The sequence below is a fragment of the Oryctolagus cuniculus genome, chromosome 10, assembly GCF_051225735.1.
Source record: "Oryctolagus cuniculus isolate XC-2025 breed Fujian yellow rabbit chromosome 10, ASM5122573v1, whole genome shotgun sequence".
NCBI lineage: Eukaryota > Metazoa > Chordata > Mammalia > Lagomorpha > Leporidae > Oryctolagus > Oryctolagus cuniculus.
The window spans coordinates 56,027,777-56,042,012 of NC_142876.1; the positions used below are offsets into that span (position 1 = coordinate 56,027,777).

The window sequence follows — 14,236 nt, forward strand, 5'->3', positions numbered from 1 at the left end:
TGAATCAAAAAAAAGCCTAGGACCAGATGACTTCACTATTAAATTCTATCAAACATTTACAAAGGAATTAATACCAGTATTCCCCAACTAATTTTTAAAAATAGAAGGGAAAGAAATTCTTCCAAACTCATTCTTTTTGTTTGTTTGTTTTTTCCCCAGAAATGTTTTATTGAAGGTATACAAACTTCATGCATTTCATAACTACAACTTTAGGAACACAATGATTCTCCCCACCATACCCTCCCACATTGCTTTCTCCTCCTTCTCCTATTCCCATTCTTATTTTTTACCAAAATCTATTTTCAATTAACTTTATACACAGAAGATTAACTCTATACTAAGAGTTCAACAAATAGTATGAAAAGAAACTATTCCTCAATAGTTTTTTGATTTCTCTTTTGATTTCTTCTATGACCCACAGTTCATACAGGAACATATTGTTCCATCTCCATGTGTTTGCATATGTTCTGGAGACTCTTGAGTTGTTGATTTCCAGCTTCATTCTATTGAGGTCAGAGAAGATGTATGGTATGATTTTGATTTTTTTTAATTTGCTGAGACTTGCTTTATGGCCTGGCCTGTGGTCTACCCCAGAGAAAGTCCCATGCACTGGTAGAATGTGTTTTCTGCAACTGCAGGATGAAAAGTTCTGTAGATAACTGTTAGGTCCATTTGGTCTATAGTGTCGAATAACTATTGTTTCCTTGCTGATTTTCTGTCTGGTTGATCTGTCCATTGCTGAAAGTGGGGTTTTGAAGTCCTCTGTTACTAATCTGCTCTGTTGGCATAGTCTCACTTACCTCCTCTCCTCAAAGGAGACCAATGCCTGGGCACTAGCCCCAGTGGATACAATTTTCATCCATTCTGCCACAAGAACCACACAAAGGATCCCATGCAGTCCTTGGTGTGAACACAGAACCTCACCAGGTAATCAAAGTGTGTGGAGCCACCCAAAGTGACCACCCAAAGACCCAGCCACACCCTGCGCCCTCCCATGCAGCTGCAGTGTTTTCACAGTCCCAGCACACAAGGCTCCCACAGTCACAAGGACCCAGCCCCCTGTCAATTCTCCCAGCCAGACTCAGGCATCTCCTCTCCACTGGCTGCTGGGTGCACAGACACGAGCTGGCGCAGCTGTTGCATTATGTCCAAAATGGTGCCTGTCCCCTCTCAGCTAGCCATGAGATGCTGACACCAGATGGTTGGGGAGAGAGAAATGTGCCTCCCTTTTTTTCCTCTAGGGTGGCACAGGGCTCCAAGCCAGATTCACGCCAGGCTCTTCCCTCAGCTTTATTGCCAGTGGCTTGGGCTGCTGCAGTCTGGTCTCACCTCACTCTCCAAAGCTGGTGCTGAGGCTGCTGGGGTCCTTAGCTGCACGCCTCCATACCCTTCCTGTAGATCCACAGTGTCCTTTCAATTTGCGTGGAGTTTCCTCTGCCATTTTCTCCCTAACTCTTCCCTGAGATTGTACTCTCTCCGCGTTTTTTTTTTTACTCTTTCCCTAGATTAGAGCAGTAGGTTCCCTCCCTATTTTGCCATCTTGTTCAGTCACTTGTACAAGTGATTTATTCTATGAGGTCCCCATTACCTTGATAAAACTAGGCAAGGATCAAGAAGGAAGGGGGAGGGAGGGGAAGGGGGAGGGCAAGGGGGAGGGGAGGGGCAAGAGAGGGGGAGGGGAGGAGAAGGGTGAGGGAGGGGGAGGTGAAGGGGGAGGGAAAGGGGAGGGGAAGGGGGAAGGCGGAAGGGGAAGGGAAGGGGGAGGGAGGGGAAGGGAAGGGAAGGGGAGGGGGAGGGGAAGGGGGAGGGGAAAGGGGAAGGGAAGGGAAGGGAAGGGGAAGGGGAGGGGAAAGGGGAAGGGAAGGGGAGGGGAAAGGGGAAGGGGGAGGGGAAAGGGGAAGGGAAGGGAAGGGAAGGGAAGGGAAGGGAAGGGGGAGGGGAAAGGGGAAGGGAAGGGAAGGGAAGGGAAGGGAAGGGAAGGGAAGGGAAGGGAAGGGAAGGGAAGGGGGAGGGGGAAGGGAAGGGGAAGGGAAGGAGAAAGGAAGGGAAGGGGGAGGGAGGGGGAGGGAAGGGAAGGGAAGGGAAGGGAAAGGAGGGGAAGGGAAGGGAAGGGAAGGGGGAGGGGGAGGGGAAGGGAAGGGGAAAGGAAGGGAAGGGGAAAGGAAGGGAAAGGGAAAGGAAGGGAAGGGGGAAGGAGGGGAAGGGGGAAGGGAGGGGGAGGGGGAGGGGAGGGGAAGGGAAGGGAAGGGGAGTAGAAGGGAAGGGAAGGGAAGGGAAGGGAAGGGAAGGGAAGGGAAGGGAAAGGGAAAGGGAAAGGGGAAGGGGAAGGGGAAGGGAAAGGGGAAGGGGAAGGGGAAGGGGAAGGGGAAGGGAAGGGAAGGGGAAGGGGAAAGGAAGGGAAGGGAAGGGAAGGAGGGAGGGAGGGAGGGGGGAAGGAAGGAAGGAAGGAAGCTAGCTAGCTGCAGGCCAAATATCCTTGATAAACTCAGATGCAAAAATCCTTAGCAAAATACTAGCATCAAATCCAACAGCATGATCCTTCAGATTATTCACCATGATCAAGTAGAACCCATCCCAGGGATGCAGGATGGTTCAATATACACAAATCAATAAACATGATAGACCACATACCAAGTGAAGGACAAAAATCATATACCTATCTCAATAAATACCAAAAAAATTATAAAATTCAACAGCTTTTCCTGATAAAAAATTCTGAACAAACTAGATGTGAAAGGAACACCTCCCAACACAATAAAGGCCATATATAATAAGTCAACTTTTAATATCATATATTGGATAGGTAAAGCTGAAGGCTTTCTAAGACTTGGAACAAGAAAAGGATGCCCACTGTCACCACCTTTATTCATCACAGTATTGTAGTCCTAGCCAGAACAATTAGGCAAAAAAGAGGCAAAGGGCAAGGCCAATGTTGTAGCATAGAGGGTAAGCCACTGCCTGCAATGCAGGTATTCTACATGGGTCCTGGCTCCTCCATTTCAGATCCAGTTCCCTGATAATGGCCTGGACAAAGCAGTGAAAGACAGCCAGAGTACTTGGGCCCACGCCACCCATGTGAAAGACCTGTAAAGAAGCTCCTGCCTCCTCGCTCCAGCCATATGGGGAGTGAACCAGCAGATGGAAGATCCTCCCCCCCAATCTGTCTGTCTTTACCCCTCTCTGTGTAACTCTTTTCAAATAAATAAATAAATAAAAAAGAAACAAAAGGCATCAAAATCAGAAAGGAGAAGTCAAACTGTTGCTGTTTGCTGATGACATGACCCTATGTGTAAAAAACCTCCAGGGCCGGCACCGTGGCACAGTGGGTAAAGCCACTGCCTGCAGTGCCCACATCCCACTTGGACACCGGTTCAAGACTTGGCTGCTCCATTTCCGATCCAGCTCTCTGCCATGGCCTGGGAAAGCAGTAGAAGATGGCCCAAAGTCTTGGGCCCCTGCACACGCGTGGGAGACCTGGAAGAGGCTCCTGGCTTCGGAACGGCGCAGCTCTGGCCTTTGCGGCCATATGAGGAGTGAACCAGAGGATAGACGACACCTCCCTCTCCCTCTCCCTCCCTCCCTCTCTCTCTCTCTCTCTCTCTCTGCCTTTCCTTCTCTCTCTGTGTGTAACTGTAACTTTCAAGTAAAATAAATATATCTTTTTTATAGGAAACTTTTATTTAATAAATATAAATTTCGAAAGTAGAACTTTTGGATTTTAGCTATTCTTTCTCCCATAACCACCCTCCCACTCACAAACCATCCCATCTCCTACTCCCTGATGAGGTGGAGGTTGCGATTGATTTTAAAAATATAGGGGATTGAGTTATTTTTTGAGGAGGATGAAGTAGGTTTAATTCGAGAAGACTCTATAGGGGTGGCGGCGTTGTATAGTTATGGTAGTTGATTGATGGTTGTTGCGGGTTGATCTTTATTTGTTAGTATTTTTATTGTTATTGAGATTACTCGTGGGGGCTAAGCTAAAACAAACAGTGCTAAGAGCAGAGAGATCAGGAAGGATAAAGAATAGAATCTGATGAGGCCTTTTTGTGAGGATACGGAGGTTGATGCGAAAATTTGAATGTCTGAGATATTTTTCGGGATCGCTTTTTCAGTTCATGATATGTCTAAGAGTAGTGTAGCTACGTTTTGACTTGCTGAAAGATTTAGGTAAGGTAAAAGCTCCCATCCCATTCACATCAAGATTCATTTTCAATTATCTTTATACACAGAAGATCAATTTAGTATATATTAAGTAAAGATTTCAACAGTTTGCACCCACACAGAAACACAAAATGTAAAGCACTGTTTGAAGACTAGTTTTACCGTTAATTCTCATAGTACAACACATTAAGGACAGAGGTCCTACATGGGCAGCAAGTGCACAGGGACTCCTGTTGTTGATTTAACAATTGACACTCTTATTTATGAAGTCAGTAATCACCCGAGGCTCTTGTCATGAGCTGCCAAGGCTATGGAAGCCTCTTGAGTTCACAAATTCCAACCTTAAAATAAATAAATCTTAAAAAAGAAAAAAGGGGCCGGCACCGTGGTACAGTGGGTTAATGCTCTGACCAGAAGCGCTGGCATCCCATATGGGCACCAGTTCAAGACCCGGCTGCTCCACTTCCCATCCAGCTCTCTGCTATGGCCTGGGAAAGCAGCAGAAGATGGCCCAAGTCCTTGGGCCCCTGCACCCGTGTGGGAGACCCAGAAGAAGCTCCTGGCTCCTGGCTTCGGATTGTCACAGCCCCGGCCATTGTGGCCAATTGGGGAGTGAACCATTGGATGGAAGACCTCTCTCTCTCTCTTTCTCTCTCTCTCTCTGCGCCTCTCCTCTCTCTGTGTAACTCTAACTTTCAAATAAATAAATAAATCTTAAAAAAAAAAAAAGAAGAAAACCTCTAAGAACACATCAAAAGGCTGTTAGAATAAAAAAGTCCAATAAAGTTGCAAGATAAAGTTAACATACAAAAATCAGTAGTGTTATTATACACCATAGCAAATCATCTAAAAAAGAAATCAAGAAAACAACTCCTTTATTGATCATTACCAAAAGAGTAAATAAAACACCCAGGAATAAACTGAATCTGAAGAGGACATAAAGAAATGGAACAGACACAAAGAAATGAATGGAAACACATCCCCTGCTCATGAAATGGAACAATCAATATGCTAAACTGTGCCTACTACCCCTCAAACTGATTTAGAGACTCAAGGCAACACATACCAGAAATACCAGTGGCATTTTTCACAGAGTCAGAAAAAAATACTATTAAAGGGGCTGGCATTGTGGCACAGTAGGCTAAGCCTCTGTCTGTAGCACCAGCATCCCGTATGGTTGCCGGTTCGTATTCCAGCTGCTCTTCTTCTGATCCAGCTCTCTGCTTATGTCCTGGGAAAGCAGTAGATGTCCCAAGGGCTTGGGTCCCTGCACCCATGTGGGAAACCTGGAAGAAGCTCCTGGCTCCTGGCTTCAGATCAGCACAGCTCCTGCTGTTGCAGCCATTTGGGAAATGAACCACTGGGTGGAAGACCTTTCTATCTGTCTCTCCTTCTGTAACTATCTCAAATAAATAAATAAATCTTTTAAAAGATACTATTAAAATGTTTATGAAACCACAAGACTCCCAAATAGCCAAAACAATCTTGAGCAAAAAGAATACCTGACTTTGAAATACATTATAAAAGTACCATAATTAAAACAGTATGGTATCGGCATAAAAACAAATCCACAGACTGATGTAACAGAATAGAGATCCTAGAAACAGACCCACAACTGTAGCCTAGTGATCTTTGACAAAGATGCTAAGAAAATGTATTAGGAAAGGTAATCTTTTGAATAAATGGTACCGGGATAATTGGGTATCAACATGCAGAAAAATGAAACTAGAACTGTATCTCCCCCCATGTACAAAAATCATCTCAAAATGGGTTAATGACCCAAATGTAAGACCCAAAACTTTTAAACTATTAAACAAAAACAATGGAGAAACACTTCAGGACACCAGAATGGGCAGTGTTTTTGGTTTTTTTTTGTTTTTTTTTTTTTTTTCCAACCAGAACCCAAAAGCAAAAACAGACAAATGGGATTGCTTCAAACTAAAGAGCTTCTGTACAGCCAAGGAAACAATCAGCAGAGTAAAGAGACAACTTACAGAATGGCAGAAAATATTTGCAAGCTCTATATGTCTGACAGAATATCCAGAATATATAAGGAATTCAATAGCAAAAAAACAAAAAAATCTAATTTAAAAATGGTCAGTAGACCTAATCAGACATTTCTCACAGGAAGACACACAAATGGTCAACAAGTACATGAAAAAATGCTCAACATCACTAATCATTAGGGAAATGCAAATCAATGCATTCATCAATACAATCTCATCAATACAAAGATCTAATTTCACTCCAGTTAGACAGACTCATCAAAAAGACAAAAGGTGAAAAGTGCTGTTGAAAATTTATCTACATGAATGTAAATTAGTACAGCCACTGTGGAAAACAGCATGGAGATTCCTCAAAAAACTAAAAACAGGGGGCAAGCATTTGGTACAGCAGTTGAGACACCCACATCTCCTATCAGAGTGCCTCAGTTGGAGTCCTGGGCCCACTTCCAATTCCGGTTTCCTGCTAAGGCAGACAGGAGTCAGCCAATGACAGCTTTAATTCCTTGGACCCTACCACCCATGAGGAGATCCAGACTGACTTCCAGTCTTCTGGCTTTGGCCTGTCCCTGCTGTTAGGTATGTCTAGCTCTATTTCTTTTTCCCTTTGCCTTTCTCTCTTTCACTCCTCTTTTTCCCCATCTCTTTGCCTCAAATAAAAAGGAAAGATACATAAATAAGAATAGCTGCTATAAATGACCCCTCAACAGCCTTCCACGCAATCCAAGAGGGGTAACAGGAGGCAAGCTGACAAGCAAGTAGCTGCCTACCCTGAAAACAACCTTTGAGGAAATGAAATACAAAAGTCAATTCAAATGAATTTTAACAGCAGGAAAGGCTAGAGCACAAGAAACTATTTAGGGAGGACTGGCAAAATGTTCAGAAAGGCGTTCTGGGCAACAAAATGGCAATGTCCTGGATCAACCCAGAGGGAAGAGAGGTAGAGCCAACAACCAACCCTCTCAAGGAACACCAAAGCTTACAAAAGAACAGGAGCAATCTTTTGCCCCAGGGGAAAAAAAAAAAAGGAAAAAACAAAGATTTCAAAAACTGTTACTGAAATAGGATAACAATGGGTTAAGAAAATGACTTACAAGAGCAATAAAAATCTCTTGAACACACTCATACAATATTCTAGAAAACATAAGGAATGAAGAAGAATGCCATACCTTTCCCCTTCGTCCATTTCCTCCATCTTGATCTTCCCACTGCCAGTCCACTCCTCGTACCACTCTGGCACCTGCAAAGATTCCTCTTGCTGTAATCTTCTTAGATTTTCTACGAGACTCTAACAAAACCCTAAAAGTAAAATTATTTCAAATTTATGTCAAAATGGGAACTAATTTATCCTTAAAAACAAATCATAAAAAGATTGTTTCCAAAGTAGAAAAGATTCTTCTTTGTTCTAGTTAATACCAAAATAGCACAATACAGGAACACCTTTTACTTTCCACAGGCAAAGATGATGATAATAGCAATTGTAATAATGATGACAATAATCTTTGAGCTTTTATTATATGTAAAAGCACTTACACAGTTGTAGCATGTGCAACACTCTTGAATAAAAAGGTACAAAGGAGAAGATTGAGTCTCAAACAAGTTAAGTAATCTGCCAAGGTCACAGAAGTCAAAAAGTAATGAAATCATTACATAAACCAAATCTAACCTCTTCATATAACAATTCTCTTCACTATTTTAGAGGTGGCAAACTCAAATCCTTGCAGCTGCCAGTCAAGTAATATCAATCAGGGCCTATGGAAGAAAGCCCTACAAAGACAAATAGCCAATAGCACTTGTTCTCAGGTTTAGAAGACAAGAGTAGTAGTTGATTTTAGTCAACTCAACAGCATATTCTGTTCAGAGATTGCCAAGTGTTTTTCTGCTTCAGTCAACTGCTGCCAAGAAAAATTAAGCCCAGCATTGGGAATCTTCTAAGTGCATATGCATTTTCAAAATCCATGAACTTTTTTGTGTATGTAGAATTACCTGATTGCTAAAGGGTTAGCAAAAAAGGGGTCCGTGAGCTAACAATTATTCAAAAATTTAGAGGGGGTCAGCATTGTGGTATAGGTGGTAAAGCTGCCACCGGCAGCACCTGCATCCCAACTGGGTGCCAGTTCGAGTCCCAGCTGCTCCACTTCCAATGCAGCTCCTTTTTAATGCCTGAGAAAGCAGCAGGGGTCAGCCCAAGTGTTTAGGCCCCTGCACCCTTGTGGGAGACCGGGAAGAAGCTCCTGGCTCCTAGCTTCAGCCTGGCCCAACCCTGGCCATTGTGGCCACTTGGGGAGTGAACCACTGGATGGAAGACCTCTCTGTCTCTCCCTCTCTCTGTAACTCCACCTTTCAAATAAGTAAAAAAAAAAAAAAAAACCTTTAAAAAAATTTAGAGTACTACATGTAAACCAGTAAAGTCTGTTTGTATGGCATGAAATTAACCTATATTACAGTTTCTCCAAGGTACAGATTACAGATCTTGAAAAAGATTTCAACTATTTCAGGCATCTACCTCTTACTTGTATAAGACAAGAGCAGGGAACCTTTTTTCTGCCAAGGGCCATTTGGATATTTATAGTATCATTCACAGGTCATACAAAATTATCTACTTAAAAATTAGCCAGCAACAGATTTATTAAACTTCAAGTCCCACCTGGGCAGGGGCAGACCAAATGATATCACAGGCCTTAAATGGCCTGTGGGCCAGACACATTTCCCACCACTGTTGTACACCCTCCTCATTTACATACTCAGAAAGGTTTCAGGATGGGTTGAGGTGGGGGCATCACAGGTATGTAGCACAGCAGTTAAACAGCCACTTGGGACACCATCACCTATATCAGACTGCAAGGTTTGAGTCCACTAAATAGATCCTATTAATATGCACCTTGGGAGGCAGCAAGTGATAGCTTGAGTACTTGGGTCCCTGCCACCCACATGGGAGATCCAAATGGGATACTTGGTTCCTGGCTTTGGTGGGCATTTGAGCAGACTGGAAAACTCTCTGCTTTTCAACCAAAATATTTTTTAATTTTTCCTATATATTTTTCTTTAAATATTTATTTATTTATTTGAAAGGCAGAGTTTTAGAGAGGCAAAGGGAGAAAATAAGGTCCTCCATCTGCTGGTTCACTCCCAAAATGGCCACAATGGCCAGAGCTGGGCTGATCCAATGCCAGGAGCCAGAAGTTTCTTCCAGGTCTCCTACATGGATGCAGAAGCCCAAGGACTCTAGAGAGCCAGACCAGAAGTGGAGCAGCCAGGACTTGAACCAGAGCCCATATGGGATGTTGGCACTGCAGATAGCAGCCCCACCCACTACACCACAGTGCTGGCCCCAATAAAAATTTTTTTTAAATAGAGGTTTGGGGTTTTTGGGGTTTTCTAACTTTATTTCATTGTTCTATTAATTTTCTTTTTTTTTTTTAAAGATTTATTTACTTGAAAGGCAGTTACAGAGAGGCAGAGGCAGAGAGCTATATGAGAGATAAAGAGAGGTCTTCTACCAGCTGGTTCACTCCCCAGATGGCCCCAATGGCTGCAGCTGAGAGGATCCAAAGCCAGGAGCCAGAGGCTTCTTCCAGTTCTCCCACATGGGTGCAGGGGCCCAAGGACTTGGGCCATCTTCCACTGTTTTCCCAGGCCATAGCAGAGAGCTGGATTGAAGTGAAGCAGCCAGAACTTGAACCAGCGCCCATATGGGATGCCAGCACTGCAGGCAGCAGCTCCACCTGCTACGCCATAGTGCCAGTCCCATATTAACTTTCCTAAAACTTTATATTATTTGAAAGGCAGAGTTACAGAGAGAGAGAGAGAGAGAGAGAGAGAGAGAGAGATCTTCTATCCTCTATTCATTTTTAAAATGCCTTTAATATTCCTTTACAATAAGCAAAGGAAAAAAATCAAGTAACTTGAGCTTACCATTGTGGCACAGAGGATTATGCTGCTGCTCAGGACACCCAAATCCCACACTAAATGCTGATTTGAGTCCCACCTACTGTGCTTCTGATCCAGCTTCCTGCTAAAGAATCCTATGAGGCAGCAGGTGATGGGTCAAGTACTTGGGCCACTACCATCCACATGAGAGATCAGATGGAGTTCCAGACTCCTGGTTTCAGCTTGGCCCAGCCCTGGCTGCTGTAGGCATTTACAAAATGAACCAAAGGATGGAAGGTTTCTCTCTCTGTCTCTCTTTCTCTCTCCCTCCTCTGTCACTCTGCCTTTAAGTAGATGAAAATAAACATTTTAAAATAAATAAATAACTTGCTTAAAATAATATAGTTAATAAATGGCAGGACCATGATTTGCATTGAACAACCTGATTTCAAAATCTATTTATTCCTACTTCTAGCTATCTCCCTAAGACTGGTGGCATTCTTGCACCTATACATATTGACACGAGAGGATGCCATCACCTAAAACTTTGCACCTCTTTTACAATACTCCTCTCTCATTGTTCCTAAGATAGTTAATACCTAGCACTGCCATAGCATAAAACATCATATGATGATCCCTACTAACCAATTATTTGCTTTTACTTGTGGACACCTTAAGAATACTGCATGTTGGGGCCTGCACTGTGGCACAGTGGGTTAATGCCCTGGTCTGAAGCGCCGGCATCCCATATGGGCGCTGGTTCTAGTCCCAGCTGCTCCACTTCCAATCCAGCTCTCTACTATGGTCTGGGAAAGCAGCAGAAGAAAGCCCAAGTCCTTGGGCCCCTGCACCCATGTGGGAGACCCGGAAGAAGCTCCTGGCTCCTGGCTTCGGATCAGTGCAGCTCCAGCCGTTGTGGCCAATTGGGGAGTGAACCATTGGATGGAAGACCTCTCTCTCTCTCTCTCTCTCTCTGCCTCTCCTCTCTCTGTGTAACTCTGACTTTCAAATAAATAAATCTTTAAAAAAAAGAATACTGCATGTCTATTTATCTTCAAATCTCCACAAATATAGCAGCTGTCCTGTAGTCTTAATAAACACCTACTGACTCAATCAATGGGCTCTCATGTTCAACCAGTAGCAATTCACAGAACAGAAAGCACAGTGGAAAGAAAACAACCAGCCTCTCTTGGGCTGCCCTAACATTTCGCAATGTCAAGTATCTAAGCCAGAGAAAGAACAGATCATATTACCTCGGAAAATTCATACAGTTCCATCTTCACACAGCTCTTATCTCACTCTACTAGAGGCTTAGTCCATTTCTAGCCTATTATCAGCTACTTCCTAATACTAAACCACTTGTCATAGGTAATTTCCTAATCCTATTTTTATGGCCAAGTAGTATAAAACTTGAGCACAAACACAGAAGAGAAATTTGTTTCACCTACCGCTCACTTCCTGGTGTAGTAATTCTATAAAAGCGATGCCTTAAATGATGTTTATCTCCATGATAACAAACTGTGCACAAATCATAATTTGTACATTCTGCACATTTCCATCTAATGCCAATGATTGGTTGCTGGCGGCAGGTATCACACATGGTTCCATCATGCTTGATGCCTATTAAAATACAGATATGTGCTTACATTAATTACATATATTATTTATTTGAATATTACTCCAGGGGTGGGGATAAGGAATAAGAACAAAGCATTTTGTAAAATATTTTAATAAAGAGGGAAAAACATTTCAAATATACCACATAATGTTTCAAAATATCAGATCTGAAACATATTAATCAAAATTATAAACTTAACCTTTTCTCTCCCCTCTTTTTTCATTAGTAAGAATACAGCTCAGTAGCACTCTATTTGCTCTCACCCACAAACTGAAATTTAGGTTCAACACACAGAAAGAAGACTCCTTTACCACCACGTAGCTGATTCAGACTGCAAAAACTCAGGAATCTTTGGAAGAATTTCAATCTATTTTCCAGGTAAACAATAACTTTAAAATAAAAGTCAATTTTATCCTCATGGCCTCAGGCAACATTAACTTAAGCATTTATCCCTAGATATTGACAAACTTTTGCATAAACAATAAACGTTAGAAAATGATTAGCAAGCACATTTTCCTAAAGGAAAATAATACACTATGATGTGGGTTTTCCCCCTTACAGACTAAGTAATAATAAAATCGAGTAATAATAAAATTGAGAATAAACACTTGGTAAGATGACCTCTTTTAAAAACGCTTACACAGTAGAAGATGGCCCAAGTCCTTGGACCCCTGCACCCATGTGGGAGACCCATAAGAAGCTCCTGGCCCCTGGCCTCTGATTGGCACAGCTCCGGCCATTGCAGCCAACTGGGGAGTGAACCATCGGATGGAAAACCTCTCTCTCTCTGCCTCTCCTCTCTCTGTGTAACTCTGACTTTCAAATAAATAAATAAATAAATCTTTAAAAATAAATAAAATAAAAACGCTTATATACATGGATGAGACGGATGTTAGAACTATAAAAATACCACTATAAAGTATGAAAATAACTTTTGTTTTAAGGTAATAGGATTGATGGTAATGCTCCTTCACTATTTTGTCATATTCATATAACTTGTTACATATATTAAAGCTAAGATATTTTAAAATAACGTGTGGCTTATGAAAATCAGTGTCACTGCTTTGGTTTACAAAGCATGGATGGTCAAGCTGAATGCTAACATACAAACAAGAGCTATATTATACATATAAGAGTGACATTCTCCTGGATTCAAATGATTCCATCATGATTCTGTTATGATTATGATTTGTGCCCTTGAAAAGGTCATTTTAGGGGCCAGCATTGTGGTACAGTGGGTTAAAGACAGCCTGGAGTGACGGCATCCCATTTGGGTACCAGTTCAAGTCCTGACTGTTCCACTTCCAATCCAGCTCCCTGCTAATGAGCCTGGTAAAGCAATAGAGAATGGCCCAAGTGCTTGGGCCCCTGCACCCATGTGGGAGACTTAGAAGCTCCTGGCTCCTGGCTTCAGCTTGGGCCAGCCCCAGTCGATGTGGCCATTTGGGAAGTGTCTCTTTACCTTTCAAATAAATGAAGTCTTTTTTTTTTTTTAAGTCATTTTAACTTAAGTACTTAGATATATAATACTACAAATATTAAAAATATTAAATTAATTTTAAAAGCAAGGAACCCTTTTCACTCTTTTGAATCTCAGTCCACTTTGGAAAAGGCAGTATGTGGAGCCAGCACTGTAACACAGCAGGTTAAATCATCACCACCTGCAATGCTGGCACACCATATAGGCACTGGTTTGTGTCCCACCTGCTCAACTTCCCAGCTAGCTCTCTGATAAAGCACCTGGGAAAGTAGCATAAATGACCCAAGTATTTGGGTCCCTGTACCCTTATGGGAGACCCAGAAGCAGCTCCTGGTTTCAGCCTGGCCCAGCCCTGGCTGTTGAGGCCATTTGGGGAGTGAACCAGCAGATGGAAGACCTTTCTATCTTTCCCTCTCTCTAACTCTGCCTAAATAAAATAGATCTTAAAAGAAAAAAAAAGGCAATCTGTTCTTTAGGTTAGGCAAGACATTCTAAAAATCAAATAGGAATACATGATATAATCAAGAACTAGGATATATAAGTAGAGATACTACCAAGTTCTTTAAGAACTAATATACCATCATTGCTATTTCCTGACCAGAAGGGAGAAGACCTGTATTATTCATTTTCCAGGTTCAGGTGACTAGATTTTAAACAAAGAGCCAAACTTGAACATAAGCCTCCATTTGAGGTGAGAAGGTTAATGGGAAAAAAGAAAGGAGGCAAGGCAGAAGGGAAAACATCACGAGAGAAAAGTTGGGATCCCCAGTGGACTAGAAAAGAGAATGATCAATCAACACCAACATGTTTTATGTGCAGTCTCCTGCCATACAAATGCTTGACCATAGTGGACATCACTGTGCACTGATTAATTCAGAACTACACTTTTACTCTTACTGTGGGCATGCCCTCTGCTGCCTTCAAGTATCACTCTTGCTGTAGTGTGGAAAACAGCAAGGAAGCAGAAGTGGCTAGAGAAGGGAGTCAAGTTATAAGAAGCCTATGTCACTCCAAGTAAGATAAAGGTAGTTTAAGTCAAGGTGGTAATAGTAGATGTTAAATTACAGAAATAGAGTAAAGGGATATTTAGGACCTAGTGGC

The 14,236-nt window shown here is 42.4% G+C and overlaps 1 protein-coding gene across 2 annotated transcripts in view; it reads right to left on the reverse strand.

Annotated features, from left to right (window-relative positions):
- MIB1 (MIB E3 ubiquitin protein ligase 1) overlaps positions 1-14,236 on the reverse strand; it is a 164,766-nt gene that overhangs the window by 129,331 nt on the left and 21,199 nt on the right. For both annotated transcript variants that reach the window (XR_016214602.1, XM_002713451.6), the window contains exons 2-3: positions 11,486-11,657; positions 7,337-7,466 (exon numbers count right to left, since the gene is read on the reverse strand). Coding sequence is in view for 1 of the 2 variants with exons in the window: in XM_002713451.6 (XP_002713497.1) it covers positions 7,337-7,466; positions 11,486-11,657 (302 nt within the window). In the remaining variant the exon portion in view is untranslated. The remainder of the gene's footprint in view (positions 1-7,336; positions 7,467-11,485; positions 11,658-14,236) is intronic.